This window comes from Aotus nancymaae, unplaced genomic scaffold, assembly GCF_030222135.1.
Source record: "Aotus nancymaae isolate 86718 unplaced genomic scaffold, 86718_ANA_hifiasm-v0.15.2.pri h1tg000019l, whole genome shotgun sequence".
Taxonomy (NCBI): Eukaryota; Metazoa; Chordata; class Mammalia; order Primates; family Aotidae; genus Aotus; species Aotus nancymaae.
The window spans coordinates 46,104,405-46,127,424 of NW_026988431.1; the positions used below are offsets into that span (position 1 = coordinate 46,104,405).

At 38.5% G+C, this 23,020-nt stretch overlaps 1 protein-coding gene across 1 annotated transcript; it reads left to right on the plus strand.

The window, feature by feature from the left end:
- The first annotated feature begins 366 nt into the window (after window positions 1-366).
- Window positions 367-6,009, plus strand: P2RY1 (purinergic receptor P2Y1). The gene is made up of 2 exons (XM_012437159.2): window positions 367-1,527; window positions 3,651-6,009. Exon 1 carries the CDS (start codon window positions 367-369, stop codon window positions 1,486-1,488), a length of 1,122 nt encoding a protein of 373 aa, XP_012292582.1. The 3' UTR covers window positions 1,489-1,527; window positions 3,651-6,009.
- The last annotated feature ends 17,011 nt before the right edge of the window (window positions 6,010-23,020 follow it).

A 23,020-nucleotide genomic window follows, 5' to 3' on the forward strand; every position in this document is an offset into this window, starting at 1 on the left:
GCCGCGCCTCTGGCGGGCTCTGCAGCGCAAACCCGCGGCCCCTCGGGAAAGCGCAGCCGGAAAGTTATCCGCGGCGGTGCCCTGCGCGCCCTGTTGTGTAACCTCGGCGTTGGCAGCGGACGGGGAAGTTGCTGGCCTGCCCGACAGCCAGTTCGGTGGCGGCCCGGGGCGGATTTCATGGCCCGCGGCAAACGCGGGGCTGGAGCCGGCGTGGGCAAGCCCCCGCGCGCCCCCTCCCGCGGGGATCCCGCGAGCCCGCTCCCTTCCGCTCGCTGGGTTTTCCGATGCTTGCTGCGTCCCTGGCCGCCGCTGCCCTCTCGCCGCCGCTTGCCCCTCGGAGCCGCCGCCTAAGTCGAGGAGGACAGAATGACCGAGGTGCTGTGGCCGGCTGTCCCCAACGGGACGGACGCTGCCTTCCTGGACGGTCCTGGTTCGTCCTGGGGGAACAGCACGGTTGCCTCCACCGCCGCTGTCTCCGCGCCTTTCAAATGCGCCCTGACCAAGACAGGCTTTCAGTTTTACTACCTGCCGACCGTCTACATCTTGGTGTTCATCATCGGCTTCCTGGGCAACAGCGTGGCCATCTGGATGTTCGTCTTCCACATGAAGCCCTGGAGCGGCATCTCCGTGTACATGTTCAACTTGGCTCTGGCCGACTTCTTGTACGTGCTGACTCTGCCAGCCCTGATCTTCTACTACTTTAATAAAACAGACTGGATCTTCGGGGATGTCATGTGTAAACTGCAGAGGTTCATCTTCCATGTGAACCTCTACGGCAGCATTTTGTTTCTGACGTGCATCAGTGCCCACCGGTACAGCGGTGTGGTGTACCCCCTCAAGTCCCTGGGCCGGCTCAAAAAGAAGAACGCGGTCTATATCAGCGTGCTGGTGTGGCTCATCGTGGTGGTGGCGATCTCTCCCATCCTCTTCTACTCAGGTACCGGGGTCCGCAAAAACAAAACCATCACCTGTTATGACACCACCTCAGACGAGTACCTGCGAAGTTATTTCATCTACAGCATGTGCACAACAGTGGCCATGTTCTGTGTCCCCTTGGTGCTGATTCTGGGCTGTTACGGATTAATTGTGAGAGCTTTGATTTACAAAGATCTGGACAACTCTCCTCTGAGGAGGAAATCGATTTACCTGGTGATCATTGTACTGACTGTTTTTGCTGTGTCTTACATCCCTTTCCATGTGATGAAAACGATGAACTTGAGGGCCCGGCTTGATTTTCAGACCCCAGCAATGTGTGCTTTCAATGACAGGGTTTATGCCACGTATCAGGTGACAAGAGGTCTAGCAAGTCTCAACAGTTGTGTGGATCCCATTCTCTATTTCTTGGCGGGAGATACTTTCAGAAGGAGACTCTCCCGAGCCACAAGGAAAGCTTCTAGAAGAAGTGAGGCAAATTTGCAATCCAAGAGTGAAGACATGACCCTCAATATTTTATCAGAGTTCAAGCAGAATGGAGATACAAGCTTGTGAAGGCACAAGAATCTCCAGACACCTCACTGTTGTAATATGGTAGGATGCTTAAAGAACCAAGTGCTTCTCCCACCTTTCACTTTCTAGTAAGTTTAGGGGAAAAAAAACTCAAACCAAGAAAATAGTGAAAATATTTAAAAAAATATATATATATTTTTTTTAAAAATAGAAGTGCCCACATCAACACTTAGCTTGTTTGGATTTGCTTTCAAAGTCTCCCTTCTTTCTGACTAGAAGTATGCATAATAAAACAACACTACCTAGTTAAACATTTACTTTCTCTTTTGCATTTAAAATTTACAAGCTTTTCTGTTTAAAGTGTGTGTGCACATGAGTATGAGGGCTATTTTGAGGTTAGTAATTTCCCTAAGAAAACTAGCCCCCTGCAACTTGAGTTCGTGGTTTATCTAGCCTTTATTGTTTTTAAAAATTCACAGTAGGAATAAAATGAAAATCTACATTCTTAAAAATATTTAGCATAGTATAACAAAACACTAAACTCAGTTCATCCAGTATCAGATCAATGGATCTCTGAGCAGGGTGTCTTTTTCAGTTCTTATAAGCATAGATGATAGTTGACTGAGTTTTTTTAGGGAATTGAATAGAAAAGTAAAGTTAATGAATTTAAAAACCTGAAAAATGATTGTTTTCCAGCTATTTCTGAAAAAGGTCTCATTATATATTGGGTGCTAAATGTTTGATGGGGAAAGCCTGCATATATTATTGTACTGGTAAAATGCATTCGAAGTAATTAAAGTGCATGTATTTTCCTTGTAAACACCATGAACTCTCTTAGGCATCTTGTGATAAAGAGCATTTACTTGCAGCACCGCTGTGCAATGCCTGAGTACTTTGTTTGTGTTCCAGGACAAGCGTTCACTCACATCTGTAAAAACAAATTTTAAGAATTGCAAATAAATTACAGACAAAAGTTTGAGTAAAGTCAAATAACTGTTAGTAAGTTGAAGGATATTGGGCAGGAGGACAGTATTTCAGAAAAGGAGCACTTGACAGTCATCCACAATGCATAGCCTCCAAGTATACTCTCAAATGTATGAAGCAACTGGGATGTGCAGAAGACATTTTAAAATGAGGGCTTTAGTTTAAATTAAAATCATGGTGGAGAAGGTTCTTTTTGCTTCCTCTAAGTGTTTGAAAACACAAAATTCCATATGAAAATAAGAAATAGGCAGAATTTGTATAGGTTGCATTGACAGAATGGGAAGGTATAATCTTTTGATAAACCTTACATCTTAATATTTAAAGAAAAAACATATATATGGAGAAGAAAATATAGAGAATTAAATTTAAGTACCTAGATATCATAGCACTGAAAAGTAAAGTACTAATCAAACTACAAATAGAAGACTATTGGTCAGTGTTTTTTATTACATTTGTTCTCTGCCAGGTGTTAATGAAAAATTGGTAAAATGCTTCAACAGTGTTAATATCTTTTAATGAATATTGAATTGCTGCATGTCTAGCCTTTGAAATGGTCAGATTCTATATAATGAGAATAATAAGATGAGATAATGCAATTGACAATCCCAGTGTCAAAGGGATTTTTAGTTTTGAAAGCTAGCCTCCATAAAGTCAACATCAGAGTTTGCAACTGATGGTGGAATAACTTGTTTGAAAGCACTTTACAAGTAGAGCAACATGGGCTGTATGTTAAGGCAAGAAAGAACCTTAGTGCCCTGTGAAACACGATGACAGGAAATTCAGGTCTTGATTTCAAATGCCTATGTAGGTTGAGGATTTGTGAGACCTTCATAGTAGCTTCACTTTACCCAATCTCTGGCCAGTAAGATCAATGAAGGAAAGCTATATTTAGCCTTCCTAAACAGTGATTATTTTTACATACTCAGTTTTAATGCACAGGATTATAGAAACTAAATCAAGAAGAAACCTGCACCTCCTCATTTTGAGGAGAGAGTTAGCAAAGTTCTCAGTTCATCAGGCTCATATAACATCTGTTTTAGAATCCTACAAGACAAATCTAAAATATGTCATTGCTGTATTGACCTTGTTAAACAAGATCAGTATCATTAAACTGACCAAGATGGAAATTACAGGACCTGTAGCAGACTTGAACTTGTAGCCTAATGGTACACATTTCTATAATATTTCTTCACCATTTACTTTAGTTTTATTTCTTTTAGGTCTCAGGATGCTGGCTTAATTTAGAGTATGTGTTAAGTACATTGTTTCAGAGTCCAGAGACCTTTGTGAGTGTGGATCCAGTAAGGAGGTGAACAGTGACTAGAAATGCTTGTTTGCTACTTGGCGTGTTTTTTTTCGAAGTGTTTCTTCTTTAGCTTCATACATCACATATGGACATTGGCGACATGTGAATGCATGTCACATAGTAACAAGAATGATCTTGCCAACTCCTTCCAGGCCAAAAGAAGCCTCTGGGAAGATGTGTGAAAATGGTGAAAACATACAGAGGGTCAGGATGAAGCAGTGATCTCTATTGGCTGAAAACTGATTCAGGTTGTATGATGATTGAAGTATGTCAATAGTAAAGGCAAAAATGTGTTGGCATTTGGATAAAAAAACAGCTAAAATTATAGAACTTATCACCTAACAAAATTTCATACCACAAAAATATTTTAATGGCAAATTCAAGGTGTTTTATTGCTTACAAATTGGCTTCTTTGACTCTTTGAACATCAATTTGTGTTTACATTGAAATGACAAAAAGACAAACTAAGAAGAAATATAGCATGCAAGTCAGGATTCAGAATTAAAACCATGATGTTGCCACTCAGCCAGCTGTGTGACTGTTGACCCTTTCAAAACCACTCATGGATTAAAAAGGTTGGATGACATCCATTTGTTGAGGCCTTGGGGGATATGGTAAAGCATGAAAACTAGACAGCCAGGAGCGTGTGAAATCTGCTACTGTATTTTCCAGGACTTCATTCCACTCCTTGGCTAAAAAATTCTTGTAAATTTCACAGATTATGAGGTGGACCTGTCACCTGTAAACTGTCTCAATCTACTCAGACAAGACACTAAACTGTCTTTGGATACTATAAGTGTCAGTGCTTATAGCAGCTGGAATTTGGCTAATGACAATGTTTAAAGCTGTAATACTAGTTAGTATCTAATGAAGCTTAAACTTTGCTGGTCAAATTGTAGCTATGCAATAGTATTTATTGAAGAAACTCACAGTCCTTCAGTTATACAGATTGAAAAACTTTCATGAAAGATCCAACATGCTAATGTAAATTATATTTATTACAATGTATAATATTAATGTGTCAAACTGGTGTATTTTACAAAATATATGATGCATACATAAATGAGAATTGTATATTACAGTGCTTCTCAAATATCAGTATCTTGGAATATTTAAGTCTTCACACTTTTTGGTCTAAAATGTGAAAATATTTCATGATCAAGTGATTAATATTCCCTAGAAGTGCTTTTGCATGTTTGCCTTTTTATTTAAGTTTTTTCTATATAGACATAATTTGGTGTCAGACTATTGTAAGATCAATAGTGCATATAAAATATCTTAGCCAAATGGGGTCTGTATTGTCTACATTTTATATATTAAATAAAAGTTTTTGTTGTCTTTTCAGGAAGTTTAGAGTATTGTCCCTAAATATGGTCAGAGCTTCCCTTTACAAATGCAAAAGTCTTATTTAACATTTAAAGTTATTTATCATGTTTTAGCAGTCGAGTGGGATGGGCATTATATATACAACATTAGAATGTAAGGAAAATCTTTAAGGAGATGGGGAGAGAAAAAGGCAGCTGGTACAATCAGTTACTGCTGCTTAGTTCTACTTAATTTTTTGTGTTGCTTCTTAAGGTGAGATAACATAATCTTAACTCTTTTGAGATGGAATTTTTAAGTAACACACTACCAGCAAGTTCAACACTGCTATTGATTTTACTTAAATTCCAAGTTTTATAGTGATAATTATATATTATTTGGCTGCTGAATTTTGTTACAGTTTTTTATTCTGTTATACATTGTATTACACACATTGTCACTAATATGAAGGTGAATATATGTTACATATCAAAATTTGTGAATTTGAATTATAGTATGTTTTAGTGCTTTTGCAAAAAATGTTTATTTTTATATTATCTGTGATTTAACGTAGATGATTGAACTAGATTTCTTTTTGAGTGATGGCGCTGATGAATGAGCGGTATGGAAACAGTGTTACTTGATATTTTGAGCTTTCTCAGGTTTATCTAAATCAGTGGTAGCTTAACGAAATCCAGACTAATTGTGGGTAATTGTATTTTTAATAAAAGGAAAATACATTTCCTATAATAGCATAGTATTGTTTGCATGTAGGAGTATGCAAAATCTTGTGTGTCTGCATGTGTGTGTGTGTATGTGCGTGTGTGTATCTTAGTGTGTGTAAGGCATGGCAGCCAACTTTGTATCTGCTATTTTTAGTACCAGCAGAGCTTCATTATTGTGGTCAATAGAACTGTACTTACCATGGACAATTAAAACTGAAAAAGACTCAATAAAACTATGAAACATGATATTATGGCTTCTGTGTTATTACAGTGTTAATACTCACAAATTTTGCCAAACTTAACAAATAATATACAGACTCGGAAGTACTGTAAAACACACTGAACTAACTCAGTTGTTTTTTTAAGGTGAAGACTGGGCTGTAAAAACTACAGTGTTAAAGGTAGAAGAATCCTGGTGCAAGATAGGTAAACTTACCAATATTTGATATTTAATGGCCAATAGGAACGTGAGCTAATTTTGTATTGTAAAAGACTTCATGCTACCTTAATGTGTGCTTCTCATACTAGTGTTCTGTGTTTAAAATGTTGGCTGTAATTTTTTCTCATTTAATTTTTAATCTATAGAGGTAATCATGCTAATAATTCTTTGTGGATTCTATTAGCATATATCACCTGCTTTTCCCAGGTTTGTTTAAAAAAAAAAAAAAAGTATCTGTGCTACAGTGAAAACAGTGTATAATGAAATGGGAGCATGCTTAAAGCATCACCTTTTTTTCACCTCAGTGGAAAAGGTAAGTGCATAATGGTCCTGTGTTGGGTTTTCCGGTTGTGTGCTGAGATCGGTGCTCTCTAAGAGAAACCTGTGAGTAGAAAATGCAGATTTCTTGCAGCCTTTAAGATATGTGTCAGTCAGTATTCACTCCTTAATTAGATGTACTATGCAGACCTTACCATTTGCGAATCCTCACTTATTCACATCAGCTTGAGTAGAGTTTTCTGTGGGCATATATGTATGTATATATGTGTGTCTATGTCTTTTAGTACATACATAGAAACAATGCAGACAATTATCTTCCTAACTTAAGAATTTATCCTAAAGCTTTGAGCACCTTTTGATTTTTGCAATCACTTAGGGATTAAAGTCAGAGATGCTTTTCTCTCTACAAATTAATATCCATCTTGATTCCCTCTCCTATTTTAATGATCTGAAAGGTTTATTTTCTTTCTTCAGGAGATTTTAGAATTTTTCCCCAAAATGTGGTCAGATCTTCCATTTCCAAATACAAAAAGCTTGTCCTAAATTCAAAGTAGATCTATTATGGCTTAGAAGTCTGATAGGATGGGGCATTACAGACAAAACAGATGTCACTAGAAATCCATGTTAATGTTAACACTGTGCTTACTTGCTTAATCCTGCAAGGTTATATTGCCTTGGGCTGGACCCTGGGGACTGACATCCCCAGTCAGCATGGCTGCTGGGACTGACAGTTCTAACAGCAGCCGTGGATGGAGTGACAGAACTGCAACTCTTTGGGAATGGAAGTGGGTAGGGGGACAGGGATTGGGGAGGCAAGTGGAGGCTGTTGGTACTTCAAAGAGGGGAAAAAATGCACTGCCTTTCCTGATTACCTGAAAGGGAGAAATCACAACTGTGTGAAGGTGGAAAATTCATGAAGACAGACTAAAACTGATAGAAACCTTGGAAATAATCCAAATCCATCACCTTGGTTTACAGGTGAGAACAAAATATTCACATTCAAAAGTGGAGCTAGTAAAGAATGTGGCATTCTGACTTCTAAAACATTCCTCTCATATCCAAGACTCTTCAAACTATAGGTCTTAATTCATGAAAGTGTCATGAAACCAGTATGATGGGTTATGACTGACACTCTAACCAAATGAAATAGAATAGATCAGAGTCCAAAAACTCAGTATTTGTGGTTTTAATTTCACACACACACATACTCACATAACACAATGCATATACATACATTTACCTGTGTTTGTGGTGTGGGTCACAGTGGACATTTCATTTTCTATTGTTGACATCATCAGAAAATTTTGAAAATTCACCACTACTCAGTAAAAGGTGGCATAGAGTGAAATGAATAGAGGATAAGAGGTTGTTTTTCAAAACTATCTTAAATGCAAAGACAGTTAATTATGTTACTTGCATTTGTTCTTTTTTCTTTTAACGTTATTTTCTTCTAAATATCCCTTTCTGAAGTCCCAAAGAAATTAAAGCATCCTTTTAGCCTGTATTAAGAATGACTATTGGCCGGGCGCGGTGGCTCAAGCCTGTAATCCCAGCACTTTGGGAGGCCGAGGCGGGTGGATCACGAGGTCAAGAGATCGAGACCATCCTGGTCAACATGGTGAAACCCCGTCTCTACTAAAAATACAAAAAATTAGCTGGGCATGGTGGCACGTGCCTGTAATCCCAGCTACTCAGGAGGCTGAGGTAGGAGAATTGCCTGAACCCAGGAGGCGGAGGTTGTGGTGAGCTGAGATCACGCCATTGCACTCCATCCTGGGTAACAAGAGCAAAACTCTGTCTCAAAAAAAAAAAGAATGACTATTTGCAGTTAAAGATAGTATAATTGAACCTCAGCTTTATGTAAACTTTGATAGCTTAACCTTCATACTGTTTCCTCTGGTTTGAAGAGTTAACAGCAAAACAGCAAACCTTCACTGTTAACAGCATTAGCTTTGGAGTAAAAAAAAAACCTTAGCTTTGAGCCCACCTCTGCTACTTGATATTTGTATACCCTGGGCAAGTTATTTAAACCCTGTTTGTTGTGTGTTCCTCAACTATAATATGGGCATTATAAGATGCAGTTTATAGGATATTGAAAGAATAGGCAAAGCATACAAAGTATGCCATTCTTGAGGCTGCTAAGGATTTTGCCACTCCATTAGCTATTTTATTGTTGTTCTATAATTTCTTTTCTTCCACGCCATGGCGGCTTTGTGGGATTTGAAGGGCTGAGGGCCTCACAGGGTCATGGGGTGTCCCTTATGCTGTGCTGAGGCACAGGATCTGAGAAATAAAGAGACAGGACACAGAAGTACAAGGAAAATGCAGCTAGGCTCAAGGGGCCATGCCACCTATGAGTGGAGTCAGGTGAGGCCCCAAATGTCCAGAAGTGTGTGTATTTATTGTGTATAGGTTAGGGGGCAGGGCAGTGAGTGAAATCATCTCTAAGGATAGTGGTAAGGTCGTGAGCAATAAAACAAGGGGTCCACCCCCATTAGGTCACCTAGGCTAGGAGGTGGACAGTACGCAGCAAGGGGTCCATTCCCATTAGGTCATCAGGGCAAGGGCCACATGCAGTAAGGGGTCCACCCCCATTAGATCACTGAGGCATGGAGGTGGGCCGTGTGCAGTGAAGAGGGTGCAGTATGCAATACCTCTATCTATGAGCAAGCTACTTCTAAGATTTACAGGAGGATGCTTTAAGTCACACAGTAATGACAGAGCTGTCAGGGTTATCGCCACCTGCTGGCAGCTTCCAATGAGTTCTATAGGAAGGTGCTCTTTGAGCAGTACAGTAACAAGAGCTGATAAAGTTCACAGTCACCAAGGTGCGATTATCTGGAGGGGTTTTGAGACCTCGGATGCTCAAGGGATTGCTGGTCTGAGGGCAGCCCTCCACAAGAACTGGAGCAAGGTCCTACAACTCCTTTATCAGGAGGAGTGACTCTTGCCCCAAGCTTGCCATACAGTGGGTATCTTTACGATACTGAACACTACTGCCTGGGCCATGGGTTCTTGTCCTGGTATAACTGTTTTTCCCTTAAATCATGCTCTGCACTGTGTCTGTTCCAGACATTACTCCAACTATAAGCTGCTTATTCCTTAATTTGTGCTCTGTACCATGTCTACTCTAGGCATTCCTCTGATTATGAACTAAGATATAGTTTTATATATATATATATATGGAAATAACTGAGTGGTAAGATTTTACTTAGGCATTCATTCTATGAACTAACATGATTATTTATAGAGGATTATATAAAGGGAAATACCTAAGTAGTAACATTATAAACTGAGATATTCTCCAAGCCCTAATTCTATGAACTAATATATGATTATATAAAGGATTATATAAAAGGAAATAACTGAGTAGCAACATTATAAACTGAGATATTCAGTTTATAGTGTCAGGATTAATTGTGCCAGGATTCTGCTTAGCTCTCCTTCCTTGGTGCCTATATGGAGGGTTACCCCACAGGATTGAGAGATTGAGCATATTTAATATTGTTCTTTTGGATACTCCATTGAAGGTCTGAGGTCAGAGTAACAGGTAAGTATTCAACTTTTTGATACTTTGCGCTGTGATATGTACTCTATGGGACAAAGACACAGAAGACAAAGTGTGCATAGTTTAAAATATATTACAAGAAGGTCTTCTGACCTCTTTATCTGGGCCTTACCTCTCAAGTTTGTGGTTCATTTTCAGTTACTACAGTCCAGAGTCTGATCTTTAGTTTTGCAGATTCAGAAACTTGATCTTAGCAGTTCACCTAGAGTTCATCAACTCCGGAGGACTGACTCACACTATGATAACTGACAAGAGAATCATTTACCAACTGGATTGCCAATTTATGGGTACACAATGGCTACATCTCAGTCAGAATAACACATCTGTTTGTTCAAGGAGGATATAATTATGGATCAGAAAGTTGCCTGTGGAATTTAAAGTAAGTAGAAAAAGGCAATATTCTTGAAGAGCACTTCCAGTAAGATAAAGCAGCAGCTGAAAGAATTACCTACCCCTGGAGATACTGGCCTTGATAATAAGCATCTATCCTGAACTTGATAATAAGCATCTACCCTATACTCTGCCTGCCTGGGACAGTTTAGCAGCACATGGATTAAAATTTTCGCATTTGTTTATTTTTTTTTTTTAAACTAGTCACCACCATTCTTCTTTGCATGCAAATTATGTTTTAGTAATATCTCCCACCTGAGAGTGTGGAAGGAGTATGGTGGTAGAGAGGGCTGCTATGTGTGCTAGGGTAGAGATACTTAAAAGATATCCAATTGGAAAAGTGCAACAAGTCATTGCAAATGACATTCCAGAGTTCAGGGAAGAGTTGTAGCAAGAGATTAAAGTTTGAAGATCATCCATGTGCAAACAATAGCTGTAACCAAGGAAATAGAAGCAATTATCTGGGGAGTCTATGTAGACAAAGAAGAATAAAAGGGGCAGCAAGGAAGGAAGGAGCAGTGAGCTATAAGCAACACCAACAGCAAGGATGTGATGGACAGACAGAATGGAATTGTCATAGATGATCCAAGATGGCCCTCCCGAGGAAATCAGTCTCAGAGGAGAATTTGGGAAGAGGTAATTCTGTGTTACCTGTTACAGAAAGGACAAAAAAGAGTCTGCTGGATTTATACACTAGAATGCATTGGTGTTTTGGAGGGCACATTTAATAAAAATAGTATTTGTAATTGATCACTGAAGAAGTGTTTTAGTAAGAGAAGGAAGATTATAGGTTAGTCGCCAGAGGCAGAGAGATTAGAAATAGAAAAAGGGATAAAGAGAGGAATTGCTTGAAGATAGCAAAAAAATTCCACTTGAAAATTGGTGTACATGATGTTGTCTACAGGACAAAGGGGAAGGGGTAGTCTAGAAAAGGGGTGGCTCTAGAAAAGGAGTATTGAAGTTAAATGGTGGCAAAGGCCATCAAAGTACAGGAGAGTCATAATTGTGAGGCTAAAACATTTTTAGATCATGGAATGGCAGGAAGACTGTGGTTTTGTTGATGAAATTAATTTGAAGATTGTTGAATGAGAGCACTGAGTAAGGGGGCAGCTAGCAAGACCTAGTTGGCATTAGTCTCAGAAAAGAAAGATTTACATGGCAGTGGAAGAATAACGTCAAGAAGCAGTGGGGAGTTGGAAGAATGCCTGTTCCTTTTCTGGTGTGCAAGAATAGCAAAATAGTAGACATGGGGTCTATTGAAAGAAGGAGTGAGGGGAATACATTTTAATTTTGACTTTTATTTTAGATACAGGGCATACATGTGCAGATTTGTTACATGGGAACGTTGTGTGATGCTGAGGTTGGGGTATGGATTTCTTCACCTAGGTAGTAAGCATAGTACTCAACAGGTAGTTTTTCAACCCATGCCGCACTCCCTCTCCTCTCTAGTAGTCTGATATGGTTTGGCTGTGTCCCCACCCAAATCTCATCTTGAATTTCCACGTTGTGGGAGAGACCTGGTGAAAGGTAATTGAATCATGGGGGCAGGTGTTTCCCATACTGTTCTCATAATATTGAGTATGTCTTACTAGATCTGATGGTTTTAAAAATGGGAGTTTCCCTGTACAAGCTCTCTTCTCTTGTCTGCCACCATGTGAAATGTGCCCCTTACGTACTGCCATGATTGTGAGGTCTCCCCAGCCACATGGAACTGTAAGTCCAATAAACCTCTCTTTTTTTTTTTTTTTTTTTTTGTGTGTGAATTGCTCAGTCTTGGGTATGTCTTTATCAGCAGTGCAAAAACAGACTAATATGGCAAATTGGTACCAGCAGAGACAGAAATTGCTGAAAAGATACTGAAAATGTGGAAGCAACTTTGGAATCAGGGTAACAGGCAGAGGTTGGAACAGTTTGGAGGGCTCAGAAGAAGACAGGAAAATGTGGGAAAGTTTAAACTCCCAAGAGACTTGTTGAATGGCTTTGATCAAAATGCTGATAATGATATGAACAATGAAATCCAGGCTGAGGGGGCCTCAAATGGAGATGAGGGACTTGTTGAGAACTGGAGCAAAGGTGACTCTTGTTAAATTTTAGCAAAGGTGGAGACCATCCTGGCCAGCGTGGTGAAACCCCATCTCTACTAAAAATACAAAAAATTAGCTGGGCATGGTGGCACATGCCTGTAATCCCAGCTACTCAGGAGGCTGAGGCAGGAGAATTGCCTGAACCCAGGAGGCGGAGGTTGCGGTGAGCCGAGATCGCACCATTGCACTCTAGTCTGGGTAACAAGAACAAAACTCCGTCTCAAAAAAAAAAAATTTTAGCAAAGGGACTGGCGGTATTTTACCCCTGCCCAAGAGATCTGTGGAATTTTGAACTTGAGAAAGATGATTTGGGGTATCTGGAGGAAGAAATTTCTAAGCAGCAAAGCATTGAAGAGGTGATCTTGTACTGTTAAAGGCATTCAGTTTTATAGGGGAAGCAGAGCATAGAAATTTGGAAAATTTGTAGCCTGACAATGCGATAGAAAAGAAAATCCCATTTTCTGAGGAGAAATTCAAGCCAGCTGCAATAATTTGCCTAAGTAACAATGAGCCAAATGTTAATCCCCAAGACAATGGGGAAAACGTCTCCACAGCATGTCAGAGGTCTTTACAGCAGCCCCTCCCATCACAGGCTCAGAGGCCTAGGAGGAAAAAGTGGTTTCATTGGCCGGGCCCAGGGTCCCCATGCTGTGTGCAGCGTAGGGACTTGGTGCCTTGTGTCTCAGCCACTCTAGCCATGGCTCAAAGGGGCTGATGTAGAGCTTGGGCCATGGCTTCAGAGGGTGCAAGCCCCAAGCTATGGCAGGTTCCATGTGGTGTTGAACCTGTGAGTGCACAGAAGTCAACAATCTACCTAGATTTCAGATGTGTGGAAACACCTGGGTGTCCAGGCAGAAGTTTGCTGCAGGGTCAGGGCCCTTATGGAAAACCTCTGCTAGGGCAGTATGGATGGGAAATGTGGGGTCAGAGCCCCCACACAGAGTCCCTACTGGGGCACCACCTAGTGGAGCTGTGAGAAGAGGGCCACTGTCCTCCAGACTCCAGAATGGTAGACAGCTTGCACTGACAGCTTGCACTTTGCACCTGAAAAAGGCACAGACACTCAACACCAGCCCATGAAAGTAGCCAGGAGGGAGGCTGTACCCTGCAAAGCCACAGGGATGGAGCTGCCCAAGACTGTGAGAATGCACCTTCTGCATTAGCATGACCTGGATGTAGGACATGGAATCAAAGGAGATAATTTTGGAGCTTTAAGCTTTGACTGCCCTGCTGGATTTCAGACTTGTATGGGGCCTGTAGTTCCTTTGTTTTGACCAATTCTTCCCATTTGAAATGACCCAATGCCTATACCCCCATTGTATCTAGGAAGTAACTAACTTGCTTGTGATTTTACAGGCTCATAGATAGAAGGAACTTGCTTTCTCTTGGATGAGACTCTGGACTGTGGACTTTTGAGTTAATGCTGAAATGTGTTAAGATTTTGGGGAACTGTTTGGAAGCCATCGTTAGTTTTGAAATGTGAGGACATGAGACATACGGTTTGGCTGTGTCCCCACCCAAATCTCATTTTGAATTCCCACATGTTGTGGGAGGAACCTGGTGGAAGGTAATTGAATCATGGGAGTAGGTCTTTCCCATGCTGTTCTTGTGATAGTGAATATGTCTCATAAGATCTGACGGTTTCAAAAATGGGAGTTCCCCTGGCAAGCTCTCTCTTTGCTGGCTGTCATCCATGTAAGACATGACTTGCTCCTCCTTGACTTCCACCATGATTGTGAGGCCTCCCAAACCATGTGGAACTGTAAGTCCTTAAGCCTCTTTCTCTTTATAATTTACCCAGTCTCAATTATGTCTTTATCAGCAGTGTTAAACCTGACTACTACATAGTTTATAGTGTCTATTATTCTCATATATATGTCTATGTGTACTCAGTGTTTAGCTCCTGCCTATAAGTGAGAACATGCAGTATTTGGTTTTCTGTTATTGCACTGATTTGCTTAGGATTATGGCCTCCAGCTGCATCCATGTTGCTGCAAAGGACATAATTTTATTCTCTTTTATTAATATGTGTAGTATTTCATGGTGTATGTGTACCACATTTTCTTTATTCAATCTACCATTGATAGGCCCCTACATTGATTCCATATCTTGTTATTGTGAATACCGTAGTGATGAAGATATGAATACAGGTGTCTTTTTGGTAGAATGATTTATTTTCCCTTGGGTAGATACCCAAAATAGGTTTGCTGGGTCAAATGATAGCTTTGTTTCAAGTTCTGAGGGCAATATTTTACTGGGGAGTTGTCAGCAGATTTTTGTAAGAAAAGGTTGGAGTTACAGAAGTTTCCTTTGGAGAGAACTGTATCTCCAGAATGCATACAAAGAAAGGGTAAGATGTAGAGTCAAAAGATAAGTTTAGTAGTGGGAGGAGAGATGAATGAACTGAGTGGAGAGAAAAAGATCAGAATTTGATTACAAGCAAATTTGTACCAAGGATGTCATACTGTTATGGAAATTAAAAAGGCAAGTTTTAGAAAGATCCCAGTGTGGAAATAATTGACATTTTAATAGGAAGTTTGGCAATAAATTTTCTATAATTCTGGCAGATTGTCTGTCCTCCGATGGAGTTAGGGAGAGGGAAATAGGTTGGCTTCAGGCAGTGATTTAGAGCACTGGCAATAGTTTTAAAACCTGGCTGAAATTCATTGTCATTCTCCCCATTAAGTGTTAAGGTCTACAGTCCATCCTGTTGAATCTGAGAGGGCATGTGACTGTTTTGGCCAACAGCATATGGCAGAAGTGATGTGTTGTACTTGAACATTGTCTCTTGGACCTCTGAGTAACCATATAAGAAGGTGACCACCCTGAAACTGCATGCTGGAAAAACCACATGAACAGATGAATTATTTGGTAAGGCCATGAAAGAGAGAGAGAGAGAGAGAGGGAGAGAAACTACATTCATAGGTCCTTCTTGATATAATTTCCTCTGTACTAGTCTCCATTTGTGAATTGTTTTGTGTCAAATCAAGTGCCTGCTTGAACTAGGGTACATGAAGGAAGTATATTCATGGAGAAAACTGTTACTACTTTGGATTTAAAGGTGGAATAGGATTTAATGCTTAAGAATAAGAAAGGAAGAAATGCCAGGCTTGCTTCTTTTGAGAACTGGGAAAGAAGGAAAAAATGAGCAAATATAGTGGAATGAAGATGCACTTGGATAGAAGAATGGGAGAAAGTAGGTTCACTGTGGTTTAGTGGATGAAAGAAATTAAGTGTAACGAGGCAGAATAAAACCACACTGTAAAGGAACAAGCAGAGAGGTTTGCATTCATTGCAGTAGGCAACAGAAAGCCATAAAAAGTTTTACAACAGGGGAATGACAGTTTGGAGATCTGACAAGGGGAATAAGGAGACCTGCTAAGACACTGATGCTCTAAGCATGGCATTCAAAGAATGATAATGGTGGTAAAGTAAGAGGAGAAACAATATATATATGTTTGGTGGACTATGTGAGGTGGACTACGTCTATGCAGTGTACTGCTTAGTCACCCCTGTCACCATTCACAGAAATCCCTTCATTTCTACTGGGTGGACTCCATGCCCCTCTTAGACTAACAGCATTTTACTGTTAGGGCATAAGATGGGCATGGGGTACCCTGTGAGTTATCCTAGAACGTCCCCTTAGATCCAACACAGCCATTTCTATTTTGAAGGTTGTCTGTCTCCCTGGATCACACATAGGAGAAAGGACTCAGAGTACCCAAACTAACATATTATTCTTGTAATCTTCTCCCCATAACCCCAGAGCATGGCTCAGTTAAGGGTCAAGGCATGGGCCTCTTTGTATCTCTATAAGTGGCCAAGTTAAGTTTGAAGAGATGATGGGACCCATTTCCAAAAAGGAAATGTCCTGTAGGCAAGTCAGAAAAGAATGAAGGATAAACTTCTACTTCTGGGAAGATGGATTAGATATACTTTCCCCCATATCTGCTACTAAGTACAACTAAAAACCCTCAACACTGTATGTGAAATAAACACAAGAAGATTTTGGCTGATGGAAAGAAGAAAGTAAATCAATTATGTACCTTAAGAGCTAAGGAATGACATGATGGTAAGTTCCTTGAGTTTTCTTTTTGCCTCATAAATCTCAGACTTGGAACTGAGAAAACCAGCAACCAGAATATGCCAATGGGCATAGACAGAAAAAGCCCCAACAAACCCTGCTTTTGAACCAAAGGAACCAGGAAGGAGCAATGTACCAAACAAAATGTTTGATAACTGCTCCACTCCAGCTACACAACTCAGAAAGAAATGTTACCCCATCCTCCCCACAAGTGAGGATCCAAGATTTTCACCCTCACCAGGCTATAATGAGGTGCCTAACACTGCTGCCAGGGTAGTAGTAGAAAAGGTCAAGTAGAAACCTTTGGATTTTAATCCCTGTCGGGCTGTGAAAGCCTAACTCCCCTCCCCCAACACCTTTCTCTTCAGCATTAGTGGAAAGCTAGCAGAGAGTCAAGTGTGACTTCTCCTGCTCCTCAGTAGGAAAGAGGCCACTCCTGTGATGTCAGTAGATGGCCTGTGGGGAACAGTAATAAGACACTCCAGTCCATCTCAGCCAGCGAGGAATCAGTGAAGGCTTGCTAGGGAGCTGGAACTTTCATCCCTACCACGAGTAATGAGGAGCTCTCATCGTGGATGTCAAAAAGACTGAGTAGAGAATTTAAACTATGGCTCCCACCTATGAGTAATGAGGTGTCACCCTCCCCTTTTTTCTGCCAGAGCAGTATCAGAGAAAGTTGGCTAGAACAGAGTTTAAATAGGACTCAGATTCTTAAAACATAATATCCAAAATGTTTAGGTTTCAGTAGAAAATCATGCATTATGCCAAAAACCAGGAAGACTTCAAACTAAGTGAAAAAAACAATCAATAGATGCCAACACCGAGATGACAGGGTGTTAGAATCATCTGGCAAAGATTTTAATGCATCTACAACAAAAATATTTCAATGCACAATTACAAACATATTTAAAACAGATAAAAAAACAGTTTCAGCAAAGAATATCTCAGTAAAGACATAAGAGATATAAAGAAGAAACAAATGGAAATTTTAGAAATGAAGAATACAATAACCAAAATTTTTTTAAAAATCAAAGTTGGCTGAGTGCAATGGCTCACGCCTGTAATCCCAACACTTTAGGAGGCTGAGGAGGGTGGATCACTAGGTCAGGAGATCAAGACCAGCATGGCCAACATAGTGAAACCCCATCTCTACTAAAAATACAAAATTAGCTGGGCATGGTGCCTTGTGCCTATAATCCCACCTACTTGGGAGGCTGAGGCAGAAGAATTGCTTGAACCAGGGAGTCAGAGGTTGCAGTGAGCCAAGATCATGCCACTGCACTCCAGCCTGGCAACAGAGTGAGACTCCATCTTAAAAAAAATCAAAATTCTCAGTATATGGACTCAGCAGCAGCGTGGCAGGACAAAGAATCAGTGAACATGAAAGTAGGACAATGAAATTACCTAATATGAACAACAACAAGTTAGAAAAAGAAATGAACAAAGCCTCAAGGACCTGTGAGATTCTAACAAAGGAGCTAATATGCGTGTTGTTGGAGTTCCAGAAGAAGAGCAAGAGGGTAGGGCTAAAAAAGTACTTGAAGAAATAATGGCCAAAATCTTCACAAATTTGGCAAAAGACATAAATCTGTAGATTCAAAAACCCAAGAGAACATCAAAAAGGATAAGCCCAAGAAATCTACATCAAGACTCATTATAGTCATCTTTTGAAAACTAAAGATAAAAAATATGGAAAGCAGCAGAAGAGGAACACCACCTAAACTAGAGGGGAAAGCAATTTGAAGGATGGTGTATTTGTCATTAAAAACCGTGGAGGCCAGAGGGAAGTGGCACAATATTTTTCAAGTGCTGAAAGAAAAAAACTGCTAACCCAGAATCCTACATTTAGTGGCAAAAGCAGTGCTAAAGCCAAGCTGAGAGAGGAATTTAGAAATTAAATTCTTAATTAGAAAATAGGAAAAGACTCAAATCAATAATCTAAGCTCTCACTCAATAATTTAGAAAAATAGCAAAATAAACCCAAAACAATCAAAAGGAAAAAATAATAAATATACAAGCAGCAATCAATAAAAATCAAAACACATAATCAATAGAAAAAATCAATGAAACAAAGAGATAGCTCTTTAAAAAACACTAAAATTGAGAAACTTCTATCAAGAGACAAAGAAAAATTGATGACAATGACAATATCAAGAATGAAGCAAATGATATGATACAGACCCTCCTGACATCAAATAGACAACATAGGAATATAACAACTTTACACACAAACATTTGATAAGTTATATACATAGTAGGTGAAATTCCTTATGAAATACAATTTTATAAATGAATTCCTCCAAAAACATAAACAATACAACTCACCAAATATGAAATAATTTCAATAGCCCTGTAATTATTAAGAAAAGTGATTTTTCAACTTAAAATTCAATTAAAAATAAATCTTCAAACCTAGTAGGTTTCACTGAAGAAATCAACCAAATGTTTCAAGAAAAAAATCACATCAATACTACATAACTTCTTCCAGAAAACAGAAGAGAAGAATCCCAATTCATTATGTAAAACTAGTATTACTCCGATACCAAAACTAGACAAAGAGTATACAACAAAAAAAGTAAACTATATAAAATATCTGTAACACAAAACCTTTTAACAAAATATTAGCAAATAAAATTCAGCTATATATAAAAAGAGTTACGATGGTCACATGGGGTCTATTACTGGTACTCAGGTTGATTCAATGTTCAAAACTCCACTTATGTAATGATGATATTAATAGTCTAAAAAAAGAAAATCACATGATTATATTATTGATTCAGTAAAACCATTTGAGAAAATACAATATGCATTCATGATAAAAACACTCAAAAAAAAACAAGAACAAAGGGTAACTTTCTCAACTTGATAAAGAGCATCTATTAAAAACTTACAACTTAAATTATACTTATTGGTGAAAGACTAAATTATTTTCCTTTAAGACTGGGAACAAGGCAAAAACATCCTCTCTTACCACTCTTATTCAACATAATTCTGAAAGTTCTGGCCAGTATAAAGGTAAGAAAAGCAAATAAAAGACATAAATGTTGGAAAAGAAGTAACAAAACTGTCTCTCTATTTGTAGATGACATGATTGCTCCTGTAGAAAATCCCAAGTAATCTTCAAAATAAAAGTCTGGGAACTACTGAGTTCAGCAAGGTCATAGGATATAAGATAAACATAGAAATATCAACTGCATTTCTATATGTTAACAATGAATAAATGGATGCTGAAATTTAAAATACAATACAATTTACATTAGCTCTAAAATGAAATACTTAGTTGTAAGTTTATTAAAACATGTACAGGACTTGTAGGTTTAAACTATACAAAACTGATGAAAGAAATCAAAATGCTAAATAAATGGAGACATAATATGTTAATGAATTTGAAGATTCAAGTAAAGATGTCAATACCCTCCAAATTGATACAAATGTTTAATACAATCTATTAAAATCTTAAGAAAGCTTTTTATAGATATAAACATGATTATTTAAAAATTTATGTAAAAGGGCAAAAGAACTAGAATAGCTCGACAATTTTAAGAAAGAAAAATAAAGTGAAAAGAATCAAGACTACACAGCAATATAGCTAGTAATTAAGACTGTGTGGTACTGACAGAGGGATCAAAAAATAAATGGATCAGGTTAGAGAACTCTGAAATAGACCCCCACAAAAATGCCCATCTGATTTTTGACAAAGAGACAAAAGCAATTAAATGGGAGAAAGATAGCCTTTTATAATAAATGGTGCTGAAGCAATTGGACATCTATTGCCAAAAACACAACACAAAACAAAAATAACCCCCAAAACTATTGATCTAAAATTTTATATCTTATAGAAAAATTAATTGAAAATGGAGCATGGGCTTAAATGTAAAATATACAACTATAAAACTCTGAAAAAATCACAGGAGATCTTTAGAGTCTAGGACTAGGATAAAGTTCTAAGTTACACCAAAAGCATGATCTAAAAAAAGGGAAGAAATTGAGAAATTGAATTTTACCAATCTAAAAATGTTTTCTCCATGAAAGATATTGTTTAAGAAGATAAAAAGACACACTACATCTTGGGAAAAATTATTTGCAAACCTCTTATCTGACAAAGGAATGGTATCTAGAATATTTCTAAAACTCTCAAAAGTCCATAGTTAGGAACACAACTCAGTAGAAAGTGAGAAAAAGACATAAGGATATACAGATGGCAAATGAACACAATAAATAAGATTTATCATTACCTACAAATTAAAACCACAATGAGATAGTACTACACATCTATCAAAATGGCTAAAATAAAAAATAGTGACAACACTAAATACTAGTGAGGATGTGTTGAAACTAAATCACTCATGCATTGATGATGGACATGTAAAATGGTACAGCCACTCTGAAAAAGTTTTAAACTAAATATGAAATCACCATATGACCTATAAATTGTCTCTGGATATTCATTCCATAGGAATTAAAACCTATATTCACACAAACACCTGTACAAAAATGTTTATATAAGCTTTATTTGTAATAGCCAAAAATTGGAAATAGCCCAGTTATCTTTCAGTGGGTGATTGGTTAAATAAAGTGTGGTACAACTGTATTATGGGATTCTATTCAACCATAAAAGAGAAATGGACTATTTTACTTATTTTTAATACATAATTTTTTTAATAAATGAATTTTTAAAATACGTTTTTTAGAGATGGGGTCTCATGATGTTGGCCAGGCTGGTCTGAAATTTGGTCTCAATCTCCCAAATTTCTGGGATTACAAGCATAAGCAACTTCACTTAAAAGAAATGAACTATTGATACTAGCCAATGACCTGGATAAATCTCTAGAGAATTAATATGAATGGGAAAAAAAAATCTCAGAAGAATGCATACTGTATTACAAGTTGAGTATTCTTTTTTTTTTTTTTAATTGTACTTTAAGCTCTGGGGTGCATGTGCATATCCCACAGGGTTGTTGCATAGGTACACACATGCCATGGTGGTTTGCAGTCTCCATCCCCCCGTCACCTACATTAGGCATTTCTCCCAGTGTTTTCCCTCCCCACCCTCTGCTGTCCCTCCATTAGCCCCCTACCCCCAACCTATCCCAGTGTGTGATGTTCTCCTCCCTGTGTACATGTGTTCTTATTTTTCAACACCCACCTATGAGTGAGAACATGCAGTGTTTGGTTTTCTGTTCTTGTGTCAGTTGGCTGAGAATGATGGTTTCCAGTTTCATCCATGTCCCTGCAAAGGACATGAATTCATCCTTTTTTATGGCTGCATAGTATTTATTCCATGGTGTATATGTGCCACATTTTCTTTGTCCAGTCTGTCATTGATGGGCATTTGGGTTGGTTCCAGGTCTTTGCTATTGTAAACAGTGCCACAATGAGCATACATGTGTATGTATCTTTATAGTAGAACAATTTATAATCCTTTGGGTATATGCCCAGTAATGGGATTGCTGGGTCAAATGGAATTTCTATTTCTAGGTCCTTGAGGAATCACCACACTGTCTTCCACAATGGCTGAACTAATTTACACTCCCACCAACAGTATAAAAGTGTTTTTTCTCCACATCCTCTCCAGAATCTGTTGTCTCCAGATTTTTTAATGAACGCCATTCTAACTGAGCATGAGATGGTATCTCAATGTGGTTTTGATTTGCATTTCTCTAATGATCAGTGATGATGAGCATTTTTTCATATGTTTGTTGGCCACATAGATGTCTTCTTTTGAAAAGTGTCTGTTCATATCCTTTGCCTACTTTTTGATGGGGTTGTGTTTTTTTTCTTGTAAATCTGCCTTAGTTCCTTATAGATTCTGGATAGTAGCCCTTTGCCAGATGGGTAGATTGCAAAAATGTATTCCCATTCTGTTGGCTGCCGGTTCACTCTAATGATTGTTTCCTTTGCTGTGCAGAAACTCTTAAGTTTAATTAGATGAGTATTCTTTATCTGAAATGTTTGGGAACTGAAGTGTTTCAAATTTCAGATATTTTCACATTTTGAAATACTTACTTACTGATTAAGCATTCCAAATCCAAAAATTTGAAATCTGAAATGTTCTAATGAGACCTTTTTTGAACATTATGTTGGTGTTCAAAAAGTTCAGATTTGGGAGAATTTCAGAGTTTGTATTTTCAGATTTGGGATGCTCAACCTATATTCTATTCATATAATATTCCTGAGATGAGAAAGTTATTGATATGGAGAACAGATTAGTGGTTTCTAGGTATTAAAGGAGGGGGAGAAGGTAGAAAGTCGATGTAACGATACAATGACAATATGAGGGATTCTTGGGGCGAGAGAAATGTATCTTGATTTTATCAATGTCAGTATCCTGTTTGTGATATTTTATTATAGTTTAGCAAGATGTTAACTTTAGGAGAAACTGTGTAAAAGGTACATAGAATCTCTCTATATTA

What these genes read in the sequence shown, in the direction of transcription:
- P2RY1 (XM_012437159.2), top strand. Translation starts at nt 367, where the DNA reads ATGACCGAGGTGCTGTGGCCGGCTGTCCCCAACGGGACGGACGCTGCC.